Source organism: Triticum aestivum, chromosome 3D, assembly GCF_018294505.1.
Source record: "Triticum aestivum cultivar Chinese Spring chromosome 3D, IWGSC CS RefSeq v2.1, whole genome shotgun sequence".
NCBI lineage: Eukaryota > Viridiplantae > Streptophyta > Magnoliopsida > Poales > Poaceae > Triticum > Triticum aestivum.
Window position 1 is genome coordinate 133053797 of NC_057802.1, and position 21761 is coordinate 133075557.

The 21761-nt window shown below is 46.0% G+C and overlaps 1 protein-coding gene across 1 annotated transcript; it reads left to right on the forward strand.

Moving 5' to 3' along the window:
- Positions 1-964: 964 nt before the first annotated feature.
- On the forward strand, positions 965-3732 carry LOC123074353 (uncharacterized). Its single transcript, XM_044497221.1, has 10 exons — positions 965-1050; positions 1404-1565; positions 1654-1876; positions 1948-2440; positions 2525-2718; positions 2792-2983; positions 3059-3196; positions 3290-3402; positions 3479-3554; positions 3619-3732. The coding sequence occupies exons 1-10, from the start codon at positions 965-967 to the stop codon at positions 3730-3732; spliced, it is 1791 nt and encodes a 596-aa protein (XP_044353156.1).
- Positions 3733-21761: the final 18029 nt, after the last annotated feature.

Consider the following 21761-nt stretch of genomic DNA (forward strand, 5'->3'; position numbering starts at 1 on the left):
GACTCGAAACGCGACAAATTTTTGCGTGCGTGCCCTGCAAGGGCACTGTAGCACATGGAAAAAAATTGGGCACGTTTGGCTAAGTTAAAAAAAATGAGCCTACTTGATTAAGTAAAAAAATGGGCACGTTTGGCTAAGTTAACAAAAATTGGTTAAGGTAAATTTTTTTGATACAGTTTAAAAAAATGAGCCTATTTTATTTAGTTAAAAAAATGAGGCCCTCTATGAAAAAAAATGCCGGCCATCTCGCTAACCGACGTGCATGCGTGCATGGGGCCGTCCCACTAACAACGACGCCGCAATCAGCGCTCGGGTGACGTCGTTAGCCGACGCGCATGCAAATTTTCCTTGTACGTCCAGCTCATCTCGCCGCCGCGATCTGCACGTGTTGCCGATGTACGCCGCCCGTTGCCCCACACTCCAAACGGCGCCCGCGCCGGCCTGCCCTGACCTGACCCGTCGCCCTCTATACGCTGCCGGTGCCTCTCCCACCGTCGCCCCACCATCCAAACGCCGTTGGTGCGCCCGCGCCGGCCTGCGTACCCTGACCCGTCGCCCACTATACGCCGCCGGTGCCTCTCCCACCGTCGCCGTCGTGTAAGTTTTTTTGTCTGTTTTTTTATACGACGAGGCTCATAGCAGTATGATGGTATGTGACAGAAAACTATTTGATGCAGTATGAATATCGACGGTGTGATTCCATGTTCTGTTCAAAAGTGGGTTAGCCTAGTTGATAAACTGTCACCAAGTCAGAAATTCCGGTTTTATGAAACGGATATGCAGGGCATGTTTAGAATACCATCGATACAGATGCGTGATTTTTTGCTTCACTTTTTACTCCAAGGTTACAATCCAAGTAGCAAAAAATTCATGGTCAAAGAGAGTTCTGAAAGTACTGCTGGAAGTAAAGTCCTTATTTCACTAAGGCCTGATGATGTGTACTCCATATTTGGTTGGAAAAACAATGGAGTGGATGTTTTTGGGTTTCTTAGTTCTGAAGGAGAAAAAGCAACCAAAAAAATACCAGTTAGTTTTGTTAGCAAGAAAAAGGTAAGATCATGATTGATGATCTCATAGAAAAGATTGTGAAGAATAAGAGCACTGACGATGACTTTATTCGGATGACATTTCTAGTTCTCTTAGGAACTATAATTGCACCAGTGTCTCATGAATACGTTCCGAAGAAATACTATGCCTTAGTGCAAAATATTAAGTTGATAAGGAAGTTCAACTGGAATGCATTCACTTCGTGATTCTGTTTGTCGGAGATTGGTAAGCTTCTGCAGGACGGCCATGTTAGGCAGTGGCCCCAGGGGAACCTCGCCCTTTTGCAAGTACGTTGTATTTATTAATTTCAACACTTTTGTTATAAAATGTCATGGAAGAACATGTAATTTAATTAGTTTATGTGTTTTGCAGTACCTATATTGGGAGAAGGTGCAACCAATCACCGGTCCAAAATATGATCCGTTGGCATTGTTGAGCCCGCTGATGAGGAACTGGACGGAAGATATGGCTGTGAGAAGAGACAAATACGACTATGAATATGGTCGTGGTGTTGGGATTGTAATCCGAGTAATCATGTTTTTTTTACATTTATGAAATAAAATTAAGTGTGCATATGGTATGTATAATTCTCTTGTTGCATTTGTATATCGATGACAACATTACAGAGGAGTACAGGCTGAAAAAATTTGCAGAAGAAGAAGCTCAAAAAACCAAGAAAGCTAGTAGCAAAAAATCTAACATTACTGGAATGAGGAAAGAGGGCAGTACCTCGGAGGCTTCGAGCCAGAAGCCTACTATGGACCGGATTTTGAGTGAGATGAATGAGCTTCGGAAGGAAATGCTTCGTTTGCCAGAGTTATGCGCACAGGTAACACTTGAGCACGTCACTTTAATGTCCATCACTGAATTGAAGAACTAAGATGAAATGTTTTCTTGCAGAGGATGATTGAGAAACTGAACAAAACCGGCGTCTTCTACAAACCCAGTAACCTGGAAGAAGACGAAGAGAATCTATACGGAGGCATTAATGAGTCTTCAAACGATGGTGGACTTCCGAAAAAAGAGTTTGTATATCAAAAATATGATTTAGACCGGTTCCGCACACCTTCCAAAATGAGTTTGCAAAAGGATGATGACGGCGTTGATGTAACTTCTCGTGGAAACACACCTTTTTACTGCACACCTGAGTACTGGGATAGTTTCAAGGGTGATATGGATGATCCTATCCAAGTACCAGAAGTATTAGATGAAAAAGCTGCCACATCTTTAGGGACGGACGAGATCGCATCGCATGCACCGCTTGGTTCTCAAGGAGTACAAGAGGAAGTGGAGGAGGTTACTGGCAGGCGCAAGCGCAGAGGATCACAACATGTCAAGTCTCCTTATGTGGTCCCTAAACCGAACAAGCAAGCAAAACGTTCTGCGAAAGGAAGTAAGTTTTTTGTGTTTCTAATTGTTCTTGCGTAATAATTATCTATATATTTGCGTTTATAAATATTTGAGTTGTGTGTTACAGAATTGTTCCAAAATGGTGGTGTTAACAAATCTAGTGATGAGTATGATGTGGTGAAAGCGTCCATCAAGTACGTGCGCGCGCATGAGTATTCACAAAAACATGCCAAAACAGAAATTTTCAATGATGGCATGGAAGAAGGTCTCACTGTGCGGAGAGCTTGTCAGATTATTAACCATGAGTGGCTAAGTGGTGACGTAAGTTAATTTCATATATTGTTTTACAATTGATTCAAAAATACTATTGTTAAATCTGACACATTATTTATAGGTAATTAATGCATACTCATCATATTTGGTCGACAAAGTTAATGATGATCGTTTCATGTTGACAACTTGGAGGATACATTGGTTGCTTCACATTAGACCCGGAAAGAAGACCGCCGGTAACGATTATGAAGCAGAGTCGCATAGTAATGAACCCGTGAATAGATGTGAGGACGAGTATTTCAAAAAATCAAAGGTAAGTTTGATTGGTTACACGGTACATACATACGATAGTATGTGCTGATTGTGTTTTATGGTCCTTGTGATGCAGACTTATATTCCTCTAAACAAGGAAAACACTCACTGGGTTACTGTTGTCATGCATAGCGGGAAGAGAGAGTTCCAGGTTCTTGACTCGTTGATGACCGGAAAACTTGACAGTGTTACTAGAGAACTCGTTGAGGACCTGGTAGGTTTAACTTTCAAATGTGCATTTGGTAACATTCATTTTCTTTAGTACACTGAATGACATTCTTTTCCACCATGTTAATTATATCTTTAGAGAAAACAACTAGCAGAAGATATCCAAGAAGCAAATGCAACCGGAATTGTGAATTATCCGGATGTTTCCAATTGGCCTATTCAAACGTATGACATGCCAAAACAACATGATGGGTGAGTTCCTACTTTGACAGAATTTTGGTCCTGTATGTACAGTAGATATTTAATCTTCGTAAATTGTATGTACTAGGAATTCGTGTGGAATATTTCTCCTTCGATGCTTTCAATATTGGGATGGTGACAAATGGACAGGCTTATTTTCACAGGTGCGCAAGTAATGTTTGTACTACGATATACAATGAACGCTGTGCTAACACCACTTTTTTTTAGAGGTCAATTGATGATTCGAGAGAGGTAATCATAGCGCCACTTATCTTTTCGGAAAGAAACAAGCTTGATGAAGTGAAAAACAAAGTTATTCGGATATCAAAGAAGAAGAAATAGATGCGCCACGGAGGAGTTTTGCATGTGATTGGGTGGTACTGGAGGACTATATTTTTCAAACGCTTTGCGCACTTGCTTATAAATTTTATGTAATAGACATATTTATTGATTTTGCCACTATTTTGTTCCGAAAAGATTATACACTTAATTACGTTTTTTATGTCCACATGATATTTTGTTTCATAAATATTATATAATCAGTCTTTATTTTGTTTACATGATTTTTTGTTTCCGAATAGTTATATGCGTACTTACCGTTTGTATGTGTACATGATATTTTGTTGAAGAAATATTTAATACCAACTATTTTTTTAACTAATGTTACGATTACATATATGTAATACGATCTCGTTTATTTTCTGTACACTAAACTATGGTAGCGCATTATTAAAAAAATGCGGCGATTTTGTTTAGAAAAACAAAAAAAATAGTTTACAAAAACAACAATAATGTTTACATTTACATATATGTAATCGTGTCGTCGTTAAGTTTTGTACAGTAAACTATGGCAGCACACTGCGTGTTATTTTGTTAGCAAAAAGTTGGTTTACAGCACACTGGGTGTTAGTTTAGTTTAGAAAAGCTAAAAAAATATTTTAGGTAAAAAAGTTGCCCGCCCGTCCACAACGTGTCTTAGTAAGCCCGTCGTTATCAAGCCCACCGGGCGACTACGACAGGCGTTTCAGAACACGCCGTGTAAACTAGGCCCAACAGGGCAGCATCGACGGGGTAGTAACCAGAGGAGTTCAATGTGCCGACGGGAGCTGAGTATATAAGCTGGTCGCCGTCCCATTCGGCCGGCGAGGTGGGACTAAACTTGCGTCGGCCGCGGGGCGACGTGGAGACAGCCAGACGCGACGTGGGCCGGCCCAAAAAGGCCATGGACGGCGCGGACTTCTCGACGGCTCGACGCGCCGTGGGCCGGCCCAGTTAACCCCCGCTGAGACGACGCGCCAGGGAAACTAATGCTAGTTTAGTCCCACCTCGCCGGCCGAAGGCGACGACGACCAGTTTATATACCCAGCTCCCATCGGCACATTGAACTCCTCTGGTCTACTACCCGGTCGATGTACCCCGTCGATGCTGCCCTGTTGGGCCTGCTTTCCACGGCGTGCTCTGAAACGCCTGTTGTAGTCGCCTGGTGGGCTTAGTAAGACACGCTGTGAAGACGGGCGGGCATTTTTTTTTCCTTTTTTTCTTTTTCAACAATAATTCGCAGAGTACTCTTATTTTAATATATTTGACAGCCGACGAAACTATAGTAAATACATGCAGAATTCATAATATAAACAATGAATAGTGAATATTTATATCAACAATAATGATGTCTCAACATAACAATTGTCACCACAGTAATTTTATTGTAGTGGACAGAAAATAACAAGTCTCAAATAACAACGGTCTGTAGGCAATAATCTTGTTTCACACATATAAAATACTCAACACGAACATAAATTTAACAAATGTTTTTCATATAAATGGAATAGGTAAAACACTTGCATCGTCTTCACTTGAGTCTTCAAGCCCAGTTGTTGCATAGAATAAATAAAAAAATTGTGAGAATCAATGTACGGTAGATGAATCAACGAAACTAACATAAACAAAGCAAAAAGACATACAGTTACATATAAATGGATGCAGTAAAACAGATGCACCATCCTCACTTCTGTCTTCAAGACCAGTTGCTGCATAGAATAAACTATGAGAATCAATGTACCGTAAATGAAACAACAAAACTAACATAAACAAAGAATAGACATACTCTTCATTTTTGCAGCATGTGCTCCTGTTATGACCTGTGTCGCTGCATATGCTACATTTTCGTCCAGATTTCTCGTCAAATGCTTTAGGCCTCTCATTTTTTGTCACATCTGGGCCACCCTTACCGCAACCTCTATTGTTCTGCTTAGGTGCGCCCTTCGTCGAAACCTTTACTGGATCACGAACCAGAATATGATCTCGGTTAGGTTCAAATGGATTATTGTTCACGAACCTTCGCTGACTATCATCTTCATTTCCCTGAATGTCCTTATTCGCTATAATATCATCCAGAGCTGCCGTCAACTTGTCGAATAAGAAAGGATTACTGCATGCGACATGACATGCTTCTGAAGATTTGATGGTCAACTCACTATATCTAGCTCTGTCCTCACCACTCGACCAACCCCACGCAAACAGATCGCTGGTGCGCTTCAGGGGCAGTCCAGCTCGTGCTTTTTTTGAGAATCTTCGCAGGACACAACACTTGGGTATCACAGGTAAGTTCAGTGCATTCAAAACATGAAGAATATGCTTGCAAGGCAGCCCTTTGCGAGTCATACTTCGGCAACTACACTTTATAGTTTCTGCCGAGTTACCTGGCGTATAGTCCACATTAAATCTGTGATCCCTGTTATTCTTCCACGCAACCACAAATCTCTGACTATCGGTCCCTGTCAGTCTATCAATTACCTCAAGCTCCTGTACCTTCTTCATATCTTGTTGCAACATATAAAAGTTTGCCTGCGTGAATGCTTTCGCAGCATACGACTCAATGGCCTGACACTCAGTCACTGTTACTGGAAGAGTCTGTGAGGCCGTGTAGTCATCATAAGCTTCATTCTCACGGAGGCAAACAATACAATTCTCGTAGTGTACAATCATGTCAACGATCGTCATACCATAGTCAAGATGAAGGTGCAGGATGGAGTTCAGACTCTCACTCCTCTGATTACAGCGCATACCAAGGAAAAACCCACCAGACAAATATGATGCAGCCCAAAGCCTCCTCTTCCTGTACATCCTATGGAGCCATGTTTTCGTTCTCTCCGTCTGCCATTTGCGCACAAACGCGGCCCATCTCTCCTCAAAAACCTTATGTGTAGTGGCATAGTACAATAATGCCCTGAACTCCTTCAATGACTTGTGGTTGAGGTGTTTCTGCATATTCTTTTCAATATGCCATGAACATAGATGATGCCACACGTCAGAAAGCACCTTCCTGATCGCCCTTATCATCGCTGCATCTCCATCGCTTGTTCGCCGAGCTGGGCAATTTTTTTCCCAACTCGTCGTTCTTTTAACCTTTGATCACTGACAGTACTTCCCGACCGCTCCGCTTCGGCATATGTCTTTGCAAGAATGCGCTCATAGTTGCCTCTCGGTGGAGACTTTGGTGGTTTTGTCAGGGCAGCCAGAGTGCGCTTTGCTTTCACCGGATCTACCTTCTCCTCTGGAGGTGGATGTTTCTTTGCTTTCACCCCTTCAAAGAAGTTTGTCACTTCGGCTCGCACGATCTTCCTGGTTTCCTCCTCGGTCCTCTCGTATGGTAACTTCTCTGGAGTCTTCAGAGAAGGACCGAATCTATATTGCCTCCCGCCTCTGGCAGCTGTACTGCTAGACGCCGGCAGAGCAAACAGAGCGGCTGCGGCTATCTTCTTTCCTTGCTTACGAGGCGGAGGAGAAGGACTACGACGCGCCGGAGCAGCCGCAGCGGCGGCGGGTCTCTTCCGCCCTTGCTGACGAGGCGGAGAAGGAGGAGGTTGGCTGCTCTGGCGCGCCGGCATAGGCGGAGAAGGAGGCGGAGTGCCGCCACGCGCCGGAGAAGGAGGCTGAGTGCCCTGATCACTCGCCGGAGGAGGAGGCGGAGGAGGAGGCGGAGGAGAAGGCGGAGTGCCGCCACGCGCCGGAGAAGGAGGCTGAGTGCCCTAATCACTCGCCGGAGGAGGAGGCGGAGTGCCCTTACTCGCCGGAGCCGTCCAGTTCGGAAGGTTGATGAGCTCCTTCCGCCATAGGCACGGAGTCTTCAGAGCTAAACCCAGCCGAGTCTCCCCTTCACCGGTAGGGTGGTCAAGCTGGAGTTCCTCAAATCCCTCCGTTATTTCATCCACCATCACCCTAGCATATCCTTCTGGAATCGGTCGGCAGTGGTAGGTTGCGCCGGGTTCAGGAGGTAAAACAGAGCCAACAGCCGCCTTGACTTTGAAGTTCTGCCATTGCGCCATAAGGTGGCAATGTTGAGACTCCGTGATAGCATCCACGGGGTAGCTAGCAGGAGCCGTCAAGACATGCTCCAGCTGAAGCAGCTCGGTGGAAGCCACGCTGCTTCTCCGCTGAGATGGCGGGGTAGCTTCGGGGGTAGTTTCGGCATGTCGATTGCTGTCTCGTTCCTCTAGCGCTTGAACCCTTTCGTGCAGCTTCTGAATTTGGGTCTGCTCCATTTTTTCCTCCTCTCCTGGCTTTTGTAACCGTCTGCGTCCGGAAAACCAGCCTTCCACGGAACGGAGCCTGGCGTGCCTCGTGTCCGTCCAGGGTGCTCAGGATCCCCGAGGGCCATTGTGAGCTCGTCGTTCTCTCTGTCTGGAACGAACGTCCCTTCCTGCGCTGCATCGATATATTGCAGAATCTTCTTGACTGGTATTCTCAAAAGCTCGTTCGTCCAAACGCACCTCCCTGATACAGGGTCCAAGGTTCCGCCAGCCCCGAAGAACCAAGTCTGGCAACGGTCTGTCCAGTTCATTGTCTGTGGTTCGATCCCTTTTTCAAGCAGATCATTCTCAGCCTTGGCCCACTTAGGCCGGGCTTTGAGGTAGCCTCCTGACCCCGTGCGATGGTGAAGCTTCTTCTTCGCAACATTCTTCTTATTTGTCGCTGACATCTTCTTACTCTTTTCCGATGTCTTGTGGGCCACAAATGCGGGCCAGTGATCTCTGATCTTCTCATACCGGCCGATGAATTCTGGTGTCTCTTCTTTGTCGACAAACGTTTTCAGCTCATTCTTCCACCTCCTGAATAGGTCTGCCATCTTCTTAAGAGCATGAGACTTGATTAATTGCTCTTTAACTGGCTTCTCCGGATCCTCCTCTGGCGGTAGGGTGAAATTTGCCTTCAGTTCAGTCCAAAGATCATCTTTCTGTATATCATTGACATAAGACACCTCAGGGTCTTCCTTCTTAGGCTTATACCATTGGTGGATGCTGATCGGGATCTTGTCCCTAACTAGAACCCTGCACTGAGCAGCAAATGCATCCTTTGTCCGGATGGGTTCAATCGGTTGGCCGTCGCGCGCGATTGCTGTGATCTCAAACCTTTCATCCGAGCGCAACTTTCTCTTCGGGCCTCGTCTCTTTACCGCAGTTGTGCTCGATCCGGAGGGCTAGAAAAAAGAAGAAAGACAAGTGTTAATTAATATGTGTACATACCAAAACAATGAATGCATCAATTAGCTAGTCAGCACAGGCTTAACTAATATATTTACCTGGCCGGACTCTGTTCGGTCACCGGAGCCGTCACCACGGGCTCCTTCTTGCACCAGCATTGGGTCACCGGAGCCATCATAATCATGTCTTTCTTCCTCCACTCTTCGATCACCGTAGCCTGCTTCTTCACCCTGTTCTTCCAGACCATCATTGTCGTTAAGATACGACAAGATATCACCTCCGGCTAAGATTATGTCCCCCAACACCTCTTCTGCTTGCTCGTCTCGTCCGTGCTCCATTGTTTCTGCAAATATTACAACATGGCAATTATTACACAAACATGACAACAGGTGGTTAGTGCAAACGTAGACCTAGCTTATTCCGGGTTTGGGGTGGCCTCGGCAACGCTTCAAGGGTAGGGGCGCAGCGGGAGGGGGTAGGAGACCGACATCGTTTTTTTCTAGGGTTTGGGTGTCCTCGAGAGTTTTGGTCGAGCGAGAGGGCCGGGGGGTGCTCCCGTGGTATAAGTTATCACGGTCGAGTGGGGGTATAAATATCGACCGTCCATCATGTCGAAGTTATCTGGGAGGGAGTTATATATATCGACAACGACGACATACATACATGGGAAAATAATGTTATCGGGGAGGGGGTATATCGACCCCCCCCATGTGTTGAAGTTATCGGGAGGGGGTTATATCGACAACGACAATGAACGTACATGGGAAAATAATATTATCGGGGAGGGGGTATATCGACCCCCCCTCGTGTTGAAGTTATCGGGAGAGGGGTATATCGACGACGACAGACCCGATAAAACATAAGAAAACGAAGAAGAAACAAAAACAGGAGAAGAAGAAAAGGAATAGAGGAGAAGATCGAAGAAAAAAAGAAGAAAAAAAAGAGGAGAAGAAGAAAGGAATAGAGAAGAGAAGAAGAAAAAATAGAAAAAATTCTATTTTTTCTTCTTCTCTCCTCTATTCCTTTCTTCTTCTCCTCTTCTTTTTCTTCTTTTTTCCTCTTCTTATTTATTTCTCCTCTTCTTCCTCTCCTCTTCTTCTCCTTTCTTCCTCTTCTTATTTTCCTTTTTCCTCTCATTCATAAAAAAATGTTCAAATAGAAAATTTTGAAAAAAGTAAAGGTTTTGCCTAATGCATTGTTCATATGAATATACAAACATTTGCATATTCTAAAATAATTAATATCACCAAAAAAATCTATGAACAGAAAAAAAATCCTAACTTTTCTAAAAATCTATCTTTTGCATATATACATGAACATATACACAGAGAACATATATACATGAACATACATATATTGTTGGGAATCGTAGCATAATTTTAAAATTTTCCTACGCTCACCAAGATGCATCTATGGAGTATACTAGCAACGAGGGGAAAGGAGTGCATCTACATACCCTTGTAGATCGCGAGCGGAAGCGTTCCAATGAACGTGGATGACGGAGTCGTACTCGCCGTGATCCAAATCACCGATGACCGAGTGCCGAACGGACGGCACCTCCGCGTTCAACACACGTACGGTGCAGCGACGTCTCCTCCTTCTTGATCCAGCAAGGGGGAAGGAGAGGTTGATGGAGATCCAGCAGCACGACGGCGTGGTGGTGGATGTAGCGGGATGCCGGCAGGGCTTCGCCGAGCTTCTACGAGAGAGAGAGGTGTAGCAGGGGAGGAGGGAGGCGCCCAAGGCTGAGATGTTGCTGCCCTCCCCCCCTTTATATAGGCCCCCTGGGAGGGGGGGCGCCGGCCAAACCTATCTAGGGTGGGGGGCGGCGGCCAAGGGGGTGCCTTGCCCCCCAAGGCAAGTGGGAAGCCCCCCTACCCTAGGGTTTCCAACCCTAGGCGCATGGGGGGAGGCCCATGGAGGGGCGCCCAGCCCAGTAGGGGCTGGTTCCCTTCCCACTTCATCCCACGGGGCCCTCCGGGATAGGTGGGCCCACCCGGTGGACCCCCGGGACCCTTCCGGTGGTCCCGGTACAATACCGGTAACCCCCGAAACTTTCCCGGTGGCCGAAACTTGACTTCCTATATATAATTCTTCACCTCCGGACCATTCCGGAACTCCTCGTGACGTCCGGGATCTCATCCGGGACTCCGAAGAACTTTCGGGTTTCCCCATACACATATCTCTACAACCCTAGCGTCACCGAACCTTAAGTGTGTAGACCCTACGGGTTCGGGAGACATGCAGACATGACCGAGACGCCTCTCCGGTCAATAACCAACAGCGGGATCTGGATACCCATGTTGGCTCCCACATGTTCCACGATGATCTCATCGGATGAACCACGATGTCGAGGATTCAATCAATCCCGTATACAATTCCCTTTGTCAATCGGTATGTTACTTGCCCGAGATTCGATCGTCGGTATCCCAATACCTTGTTCAATCTCGTTACCGGCAAGTCTCTTTACTCTTACCGCAATGCATGATCCCATGACTAACGCCTTAGTCACATAGAGCTCATTATGATGATGCATTACCGAGTGGGCCCAGAGATACCTCTCCGTCACACGGAGTGACAAATCCCAGTCTCGATCCGTGCCAACCCAACAGACACTTTCGGAGATACCCGTAGTGCACCTTTATAGTCACCCAGTTACGTTGTGACGTTTGGCACACCCAAAGCACTCTTACGGTATCCGGGAGTTGCACGATCTCATGGTCTAAGGAAAAGATGCTCGACATTGGAAAAGCTCTAGCAAACGAAACTACACGATCTTTTATGCTATGCTTAGGATTGGGTCTTGTCAATCACATCATTCTCCTAATGATGTGATCCCGTTATCAACGACATCCAATGTCCATAGTCAGGAAACCATGACTATCTATTGATCAACGAGCTAGTCAACTAGAGGCTTACTAGGGACACGTTGTGGTCTATGTATTCACACATGTATTACGATTTCCGGACAATACAATTATAGCATGAACAATAGACAATTACCATGAACAAAGAAATATAATAATAACCATTTATTATTGCCTCTAGGGCATATTTCCAACAGTCTCCCACTTGCACTAGAGTCAATAATCTAGTTACATTGTGATGAATCGAACACCCATTGCGTCCTGGTGTTGATCATGTTTTGCCCTAGGGAGAGGTTTAGTCAACGGATCTGCTACATTCAGGTCCATATGTACTTTACAAATATCTATGTCTCCATTTTGAACACTTTCACGAATGGAGTTGAAGCGACGCTTGATATGCCTGGTCTTCCTGTGAAACCTGGGCTCCTTCGCAAGGGCAATAGCTCCAGTGTTGTCACAGAAGAGAGTCATCGGGCCTGACGCATTGGGAATCACCCCTAGGTCGGTAATGAACTCCTTCATCCAGACTGCTTCCTGTGCTGCCTCCGAGGCTGCCATGTACTCCGCTTCACATGTAGATCCCGCCACGACGCTTTGCTTGCAACTGCACCAGCTTACTGCTCCTCCATTCAAAATATACACGTATCCGGTCTGTGACTTTGAGTCATCCAGATCTGTGTCGAAGCTAGCGTCGACGTAACCCTTTACGACGAGCTCTTCGTCACTTCCATAAACGAGAAACATATCCTTAGTCCTTTTCAGGTACTTCAGGATATTCTTGACCGCTGTCCAGTGTTCCATGCCGGGATTACTCTGGTACCTTCCTACCAAACTTACGGCAAGGTTTACATCAGGTCTGGTACCCAGCATGGCATACATAATAGACCCTATGGCCGAGGCATAGGGGATGACACTCATCTTTTCTATATCTTCTGCCGTGGTCGGGCATTGAGCCGTGCTCAATTGCACACCTTGCAATACAGGCAAGAACCCCTTCTTGGACTGATCCATATTGAACTTCTTCAATATCTTGTCAAGGTATGTACTCTGTGAAAGACCAATGAGGCGTCTTGATCTATCTCTATAGATCTTGATGCCTAATATATAAGCAGCTTCTCCAAGGTCCTTCATTGAAAAACACTTATTCAAATAGGCCTTTATACTTTCCAAGAATTCTATATCATTTCCCATCAATAGTATGTCATCCACATATAATAAGAGAAATGCTACAGAGCTCCCACTCACTTTCTTGTAAACACAGGCTTCTCCATAAGTCTGTGTAAACCCAAACGCTTTGATCATCTCATCAAAGCGAATGTTCCAACTCTGAGATGATTGCACCAGCCCATAGATTGAGCGCTGGAGCTTGCATACTTTGTTAGCATTCTTAGGATCGACAAAACCTTCCGGCTCCATCATATACAACTCTTCCTTAAGGAAGCCATTAAGGAATGCCGTTTTGACGTCCATCTGCCATATCTCATAATCATAGTATGCGGCAATTGCTAACATGATTAGGACTGACTTCAGCTTCGCTACGGGTGAGAAAGTCTCATCGTAGTCAACCCCTTGAACTTGTCGATAACCCTTAGCGCCAAGTCGAGCCTTATAGATGGTCACATTACCATCCGCGTCTGTCTTCTTCTTAAAGATCCACTTATTTTCTATGGCTCGCCGATCATCGGGCAAGTCAGTCAAAGTCCATACTTCGTTTTCATACATGGATCCTATCTCGGATTTCATGGCTTCTAGCCATTTGTCCGAATCCGGGCCCGCCATCGCTTCTTCATAGTTCGAAGGTTCACCGTTGTCTAACAACATGATTTCTAGGACAGGGTTGCCGTACCACTCTGGTGCGGAACGTGTCCTTGTGGACCTACGAAGTTCAGTAGTAACTTGATCCGAAGCTTCATGATCATCATCATTAACTTCCTCCCCAGTCGGTGCAGGCACCACAGGAACATTTTCCCGCGCTGCGCTACTTTTCTGTTCGGAAGGGGTGACTATCACCTCATCAAGTTCCACTTTCCTCCCACTCAATTCTTTCGAGAGAAACTCCTTCTAAGAAAGGACCCGTTCTTGGCAACGAAGATCTTGCCTTCGGATCTGAGGTAGAAGGTATACCCAATAGTTTCCTTGGGGTATCCTATGAAGACGCATTTTTCCGACTTGGGTTCGAGCTTTTCAGGTTGAAGTTTCTTGACATAAGCATCGCATCCCCAAACTTTTAGAAACGACAGCTTAGGTTTCTTCCCAAACCATAATTCATACGGTGTCGTCTCAACGGATTTCGACGGAGCCCTATTTAAAGTGAATGCGGCAGTCTCTAAAGCATAGCCCCAAAATGAGAGCGGTAAATCGGTAAGAGACATCATAGATCGCACCATATCCAATAGAGTGCGATTACGACGTTCGGACACACCGTTTCTCTGAGGTGTTCCAGGCGGCGTGAGTTGTGAAACTATTCCACATTTCCTGAAGTGTGCACCAAACTCGTGACTTAAATATTCTCCACCACGATCTGATCGTAAGAATTTTATTTTCCTGTCACGTTGATTCTCAACCTCACTCTGAAATTCCTTGAACCTTTCAAAGGTTTCAGACTTGTGTTTCATTAGGTAGACATACCCATATCTACTTAAGTCATCAGTGAGAGTGAGAACATAACGATATCCTCCGCGAGCCTCAACACTCGTTGGACCGCACACATCGGTATGTATGATTTCCAATAAGTTGGTTGCTCCCTCCATTGTTCCGGAGAACGGAGTCTTGGTCATCTTACCCATGAGGCATGGTTTGCACGTGTCAAATGATTCGTAATCAAGAGACTCCAAAAGTCCATCTGCATGGAGCTTCTTCATGCGCTTGACACCAATGTGACCAAGGCGGCAGTGCCACAAGTATGTGGGACTATCGTTATCAACTTTACATCTTTTGGTATTCACACTATGAATATGTGTAACATCACGTTCGAGATTCATCAAGAATAAACCATTGACCAGCGAGGCATGACCATAAAACATATCTCTCAAATAAATAGAACAACCATTATTCTCGGATTTAAATGAGTAGCCTTCTCGAATTAAACGAGATCCAGATACAATGTTCATGCTCAAAGCTGGCACTAAATAACAATTATTAAGGTTTAAAACTAATCCCGTAGGTAGATGCAGAGGTAGCGTGCCGACGGCGATCACATCGACCTTGGAACCATTCCCGACGCGCATCGTCACCTCGTCCTTCGCCAGTCTCCGTTTATTCCGTAGTTCCTGTTTTGAGTTACAAATATGAGCAACCGCACCGGTATCAAATACCCAGGAGCTACTACGAGTACTGGTAAGGTACACATCAATTACATGTATATCACATATACCTTTGGTGTTGCCGGCCTTCTTGTCCGCTAAGTATTTGGGGCAGTTTCGCTTCCAGTGACCACTTCCCTTGCAATAAAAACACTCAGTCTCAGGCTTGGGTCCATTCCTTAGCTTCTTCCCGGCAACTGACTTACCGGGCGCGGCAACTACCTTGCCGTCCTTCTTGAAGTTCTTCTTACCCTTGCCCTTCTTGAACTTAGTGGTTTTATTCACCATCAACACTTGATGTTCTTTTCTAATCTCCACCTCCGCTGATTTCAGCATTGAATATATCTCAGGAATGGTCTTTTCCATCCCCTGCATATTGAAGTTCATCACAAAGCTCTTGTAGCTTGGTGGAAGCGACTGGAGGATTCTGTCAATGACCGCGTCATCCGGGAGATTAACTCCCAGCTGAGTCAAGCGGTTGTGCAACCCAGACATTCTGAGTATGTGCTCACTTATAGAACTATTTTCCTCCATTTTACAGCTGAAGAACTTGTCGAAGACTTCATATCTCTCGACCCGGGCATGAGCTTGGAAAACTAATTTCAGCTCCTCGAACATCTCATATGCTCCATGTTTCTCAAAACGCTTTTGGAGACCCGGTTCTAAGCTGTAAAGCATGCCGCACTGAACGAGGGAGTAATCATTAGCATGCTGCTGCCAAGCGTTCATAACGTCTTGGTTCTCTGGGATTGGTGCATCACCTAGCGGTGCTTCTAAGACATAATCTTTCTTGGCTACTATGAGGATGATCCTCAGGTTCCGGACCCAGTCCGTATAGTTGCTGCCATCATCTTTCAGCTTGGTTTTCTCTAGGAACGCGTTGAAATTAAGGACAACGTTGGCCATTTGATCTACAAGACATAGTGTAAAGATTTTAGACTAAGTTCATGATAATTAAGTTCATCTAATCAAATTACTCAATGAACTCCCACTCAGATAGACATCCCTCTAGTCATCTAAGTGAAACATGATCCGAGTTAACTAGGCCGTGTCCGATCATCACCTGAGACGGACTAGTCAAGATCGGTGAACATCTCCATGTTGATCGTATCTTCTATACGACTCATGCTCGACCTTTCGGTCCTCCGTGTTCCGAGGCCATGTCTGTACATGCTAGGCTCGTCAAGTCAACCTAAGTGTATTGCGTGTGTTCCGAGGCCATGTCTGTACATGCTAGGCTCGTCAACACCCGTTGTATTCGAACGTTAGAATCTATCACACCCGATCATCACGTGGTGCTTCGAAACAACGAACCTTCGCAACGGTGCACAGTTAGGGTGAACACTTTCTTGAAATTATCATAAGGGATCATCTTACTTACTACCGTCGTTCTAAGCAAATAAGATGCAAAAACATGATAAACATCACACGCAATCAAATAGTGACATGATATGGCCAATATCATCATGCTCCTTTGATCTCCATCTTCGGGGCACCATGATCATCTTCGTCACCGGCATGACACCATGATCTCCATCATCATGATCTCCATCATTGTGTCTTCATGAAGTCGTCACGCCAACGATTACTTCTACTTCTATGGCTAACGTGTTTAGCAACAAAGTAAAGTAATTTACAAGGCGTTATTCAATGACACGCAGGTCATACAAAATAATAAAGACAACTCCTATGGCTCCTGCCGGTTGTCATACTCATCGACATGCAAGTCGTGATTCCTATTACAAGAATATGATCAATCTCATACATCACATATATCATTCATCACATCTTCTGGCCATATCACATCACATAACACATGCAGCAAAAACAAGTTAGACGTCCTCTAATTGTTGTTGCAAGTTTTTACGTGGTTTGTAGGTTTCTAGCAAGAACGTTTCTTACCTACGTCTGACCACAACGTGATTTGCCAATTTCTATTTCCCTTCATAAGGACCCTTTTCATCGAATCCGTTCCGACTAAAGTAGGAGAGACAGACACCCGCTCGCCACCTTATGCAACTAGTGCATGTCAGTCGGTGGAACCTGTCTCACGTAAGCGTACGTGTAAGGTCGGTCCGGGCCGCTTCATCCTACAATGCCGCCGAAACAAGAAACGACTAGTAGCGGCAAGAAGAATTGGCAACATCAATGCCCACAACTTCTTTGTGTTCTACTCGTGCATAGTAACTACGCATAGGCCTGGCTCATGATGCCACTGTTGGGAATCGTAGCATAATTTTAAAATTTTCCTACGCTCACCAAGATGCATCTATGGAGTATACTAGCAACGAGGGGAAAGGAGTGCATCTACATACCCTTGTAGATCGCGAGCGGAAGCGTTCCAATGAACGTGGATGACGGAGTCGTACTCGCCGTGATCCAAATCACCGATGACCGAGTGCCGAACGGACGGCACCTCCGCGTTCAACACACGTACGGTGCAGCGACGTCTCCTCCTTCTTGATCCAGCAAGGGGGAAGGAGAGGTTGATGGAGATCCAGCAGCACGACGGCGTGGTGGTGGATGTAGCGGGATGCCGGCAGGGCTTCGCCGAGCTTCTACGAGAGAGAGAGGTGTAGCAGGGGAGGAGGGAGGCGCCCAAGGCTGAGATGTTGCTGCCCTCCCTCCCCCCTTTATATAGTCCCCCTGGGAGGGGGGGCGCCGGCCAAACCCATCTAGGGTGGGGGGCGGCGGCCAAGGGGGTGCCTTGCCCCCCAAGGCAAGTGGGAAGCCCCCCCACCCTAGGCTTTCCAACCCTAGGCGCATGGGGGGAGGCCCATGGGGGCGCGCCCAGCCCACTAGGGGCTGGTTCCCTTCCCACTTCAGCCCACGGGGCCCTCCGGGATAGGTGGCCCCACCCGGTGGACCCCCGGGACCCTTCCGGTGGTCCCGGTACAATACCGGTAACCCCCGAAACTTTCCCGGTGGCCGAAACTTGACTTCCTATATATAATTCTTCACCTCCGGACCATTCCGGAACTCCTCGTGACGTCCGGGATCTCATCCGGGACTCCGAAGAACTTTCGGGTTTCCCCATACACATATCTCTACAACCCTAGCGTCACCGAACCTTAAGTGTGTAGACCCTACGGGTTCGGGAGACATGCAGACATGACCGAGACGCCTCTCCGGTCAATAACCAACAGCGGGATCTGGATACCCATGTTGGCTCCCACATGTTCCACGATGATCTCATCGGATGAACCACGATGTCGAGGATTCAATCAATCCCGTATACAATTCCCTTTGTCAATCGGTATGTTACTTGCCCGAGATTCGATCGTCGGTATCCCAATACCTTGTTCAATCTCGTTACCGGCAAGTCTCTTTACTCGTACCGCAATGCATGATCCCGTGACTAACGCCTTAGTCACATAGAGCTCATTATGATGATGCATTACCGAGTGAGCCCAGAGATACCTCTCCGTCACACGGAGTGACAAATCCCAGTCTCGATCCGTGCCAACCCAACAGACACTTTCGGAGATATCCGTAGTGCACCTTTATAGTCACCCAGTTACGTTGTGACGTTTGGCACGCCCAAAGCACTCTTACGGTATCCGGGAGTTGCACGATCTCATGGTCTAAGGAAAAGATGCTTGACATTGGAAAAGCTCTAGCAAACGAAACTACACGATCTTTTATGCTATGCTTAGGATTGGGTCTTGTCCATCACATAATTCTCCTAATGATGTGATCCCGTTATCAACGACATCCAATGTCCATAGTCAGGAAACCATGACTATCTATTGATCAACGAGCTAGTCAACTAGAGGCTTACTAGGGACACGTTGTGGTCTATGTATTCACACATGTATTACGATTTCCGGACAATACAATTATAGCATGAACAATAGACAATTACCATGAACAAAGAAATATAATAATAACCATTTATTATTGCCTCTAGGGCATATTTCCAACATATATATACACAGAGAACATATATACATGAACATACATATATACATTTTTATAAAAATGCAATAAAAAGACAGGGAGAAAGGGGGCAGTGCCGGCCCTGACCAAGGCGACGGCGGCGCGTCGGGGCAGGGGCAGAGGCGACGGCGGCGTGGTCGGGGTAGGGGCAGAGGCGTCGACGGCGAAGGGCGGGGCAGGGCGACGGCGACGACGGGGACGGGCCGGGGCGGCGCGCGTCGGGGCAGGGGCGCGGCTGACGGCGAGGGCGCGGGCAACGGCGACGGCGACGACGGGCACGGGCAACGGCGACGGCGACGGCGGGGGCGGCGGGCGGCGTCGGGGCAGCCTGGCGGCGTCGGGGCGGCGGGCGGCATCGGGGCAGCCTGGCGGCGTCGGCGTCGTCGGGGCAAACTACAGATGAACTCTGAAAAATTTCCTAAGTGTTTGCTTATATAGCAAAGCCTTTAGTCCCGGTTGGTGCCACCAACCGGGACTAATGCCCTCTTTTCAGCAGCGCAAAGGGCGGGAAGCGGCGGCCTTTGGTCCCGGTTGGTGGCACCAACCGGGACTAAAGGTGGGGCATTGGTCCCGGTTGGTGCCACGAACCGGTACCAATGCACCCCTTTAGTCCCGGTTGGTGGCACCAACCGGGACCAAAGGCCTCTTGCTGCCCGCGTCGCGGCCAAAAGTTTAGTCCCACCTCGCTAGCCGAGGGGCGCCCGCACCAGTTTAAAAGCCCCGGCGCGACTGCTGTCTCGAACTCCTCTCTATAGCAGGCTTCTGGGCCTAACTTTGGCGTGCTGCCCGTTGAGCCCTCTAGCCCTTCTGGGCCTGTATTTGCAAACCCGAGGGTTGGAAGGCCCAGCGGGCAGCGCCCCAACAATTGTTTTTGCTGTATTTAGTTTTTTTTGTTTTTTTCTTTTTTGCTTTATTTATTTTGTTTTGTTTCTACTTACAACAAAAAAATTATTTATTTTATTTTATTTTGTTTCTAATTACTTATTTATTTTACTTTATGATAATTCTTTTTGCTATTAAAGTTTCTATCAAAAAAAGTTCTTTATGAAAATTCTTTTTGCTGTATTTAGTTTTTTTTGTTTTCTTTTTTGCTTTATTTATTTTGTTTTTTTCTACTTACAACAAAAAACTTATTTATTTTATTTTATTTTGTTTCTAATTACTTATTTATTTTACTTTATGATAATTCTTTTTGCTATTAAAGTTTCTATCAAAAAAAGTTCTTTATGAAAATTCTTTTTGCTTTTAATGATTTTGAACAGAAAATACTTCAATAATTTTAGTTGCATCAATTTTATATGATTTTAGTTTCAATAATACTAGAGGTTTCTTATAATGTTTTGAACAGAAAATACTTTGTTAATTTTAGTTTCATAAATTTTATAAAGTTTATTTTATTTTGTCGTAACACAAGAAGTCCGGAGTTGTAATAAGTTATTAAAAATAAAAAAGAGGCGCAATGCTCGTTGATTTACTTCAAGCCTTTCGGAATAGTGTAGACTGCACTGCACATAGCTCCATGCAGTCTACCTTATTCCTCAAGGCTTGAAGCTAAGCAACGTGAGCATTGCGCCTCTTCTTCATCGTCTCTACACTCAGGGCTTATAAACCGCTCCTAGTGCCTCTCAGCTAGCGAGGTGGGACTAAAACCTGCTTAGTAAGAAACTCTAGTACCGGTTCGTGCCACGAACCGGTACTAAAGGTGCTCGTGGGGCCACAGCCTCATTAGTACCGGTTCGTGGCACCAACCGGGACCAAAGGGTGGAATTGGTCCCGGTTCGTGCCACCAACCGGGACCAATGGCCTTGCACAGCGGCGTGGTGGTGGGAGTTTAGTCCCACCTCGCTAGCTGAGAGAGAGCCGCACCTGTTTATAAGGTGCGGTGCGCCTGAGCTGTCGAGCTCCTCTCTAAAGTAGGCTTACGGGCCTAACCTCTCTGTACATGACTGTGGGCCTACTGGGCCTTCTGCGGGCCTGAATCCTGGCCCATGGATGGGTTTCTAATCCTATTCAGGCCATGGTGGCCCAGTAGGTGGCATAATTTTTAATTTTTGGCCTGTTATTTTCATGCATTTACTAATTATTTTGAGCTATAAGACCCTAAAATTGAAAAGCATTTCAAATGAACTCTGAAAAGGTTGAAAGTTGGCATGGTATCATCATTTCATCCACATAGCATGTGCAAGAAAGTTGAGAGGGTTACGGCAAAAACTAGATGCACTTCGTGTACAAAACGGACAATGGTATCATACTCGTCTGTTACAAAGTTGGCATGGTATCATCATAATAGTTGCGGGAGAAAGTCTTCACTTTTTCTTCGCTTGTGTCATTTGCTTATTGCGCGTAACCATGGATAATCTTCATCGTTTATCAGGATGCTTGGGTCAGCCTTGACTTTGAAGGGAGGAATTTCATGAAACTTTTCATAATCTTCAGACATGTCTGTCTTGCCCTCCACTCCCACAATGTCCCTTTTTCCTGAAAGAACTATGTGGCGCTTTGGCTCATCGTATGATGTCTTCGCTTCCTTATCTTTTCTTTTTCTCGGTCTGGTAGACATGTCCTTCACATAGATAACCTGTGCCACATCATTGGCTAGGACGAACGGTTCCTCAGTGTACCCAAGATTGTTCAGATCCACTGTTGTCATTCCGTACTGTGGGTCTACCTGTACCCCGCCTCCTGACAGATTGACCCATTTGCACTTAAACAAAGGGACCTTAAAATCATGTCCGTAGTCAAGTTCCCATATGTCCATTATGTAACCATAATATGTGTCCTTT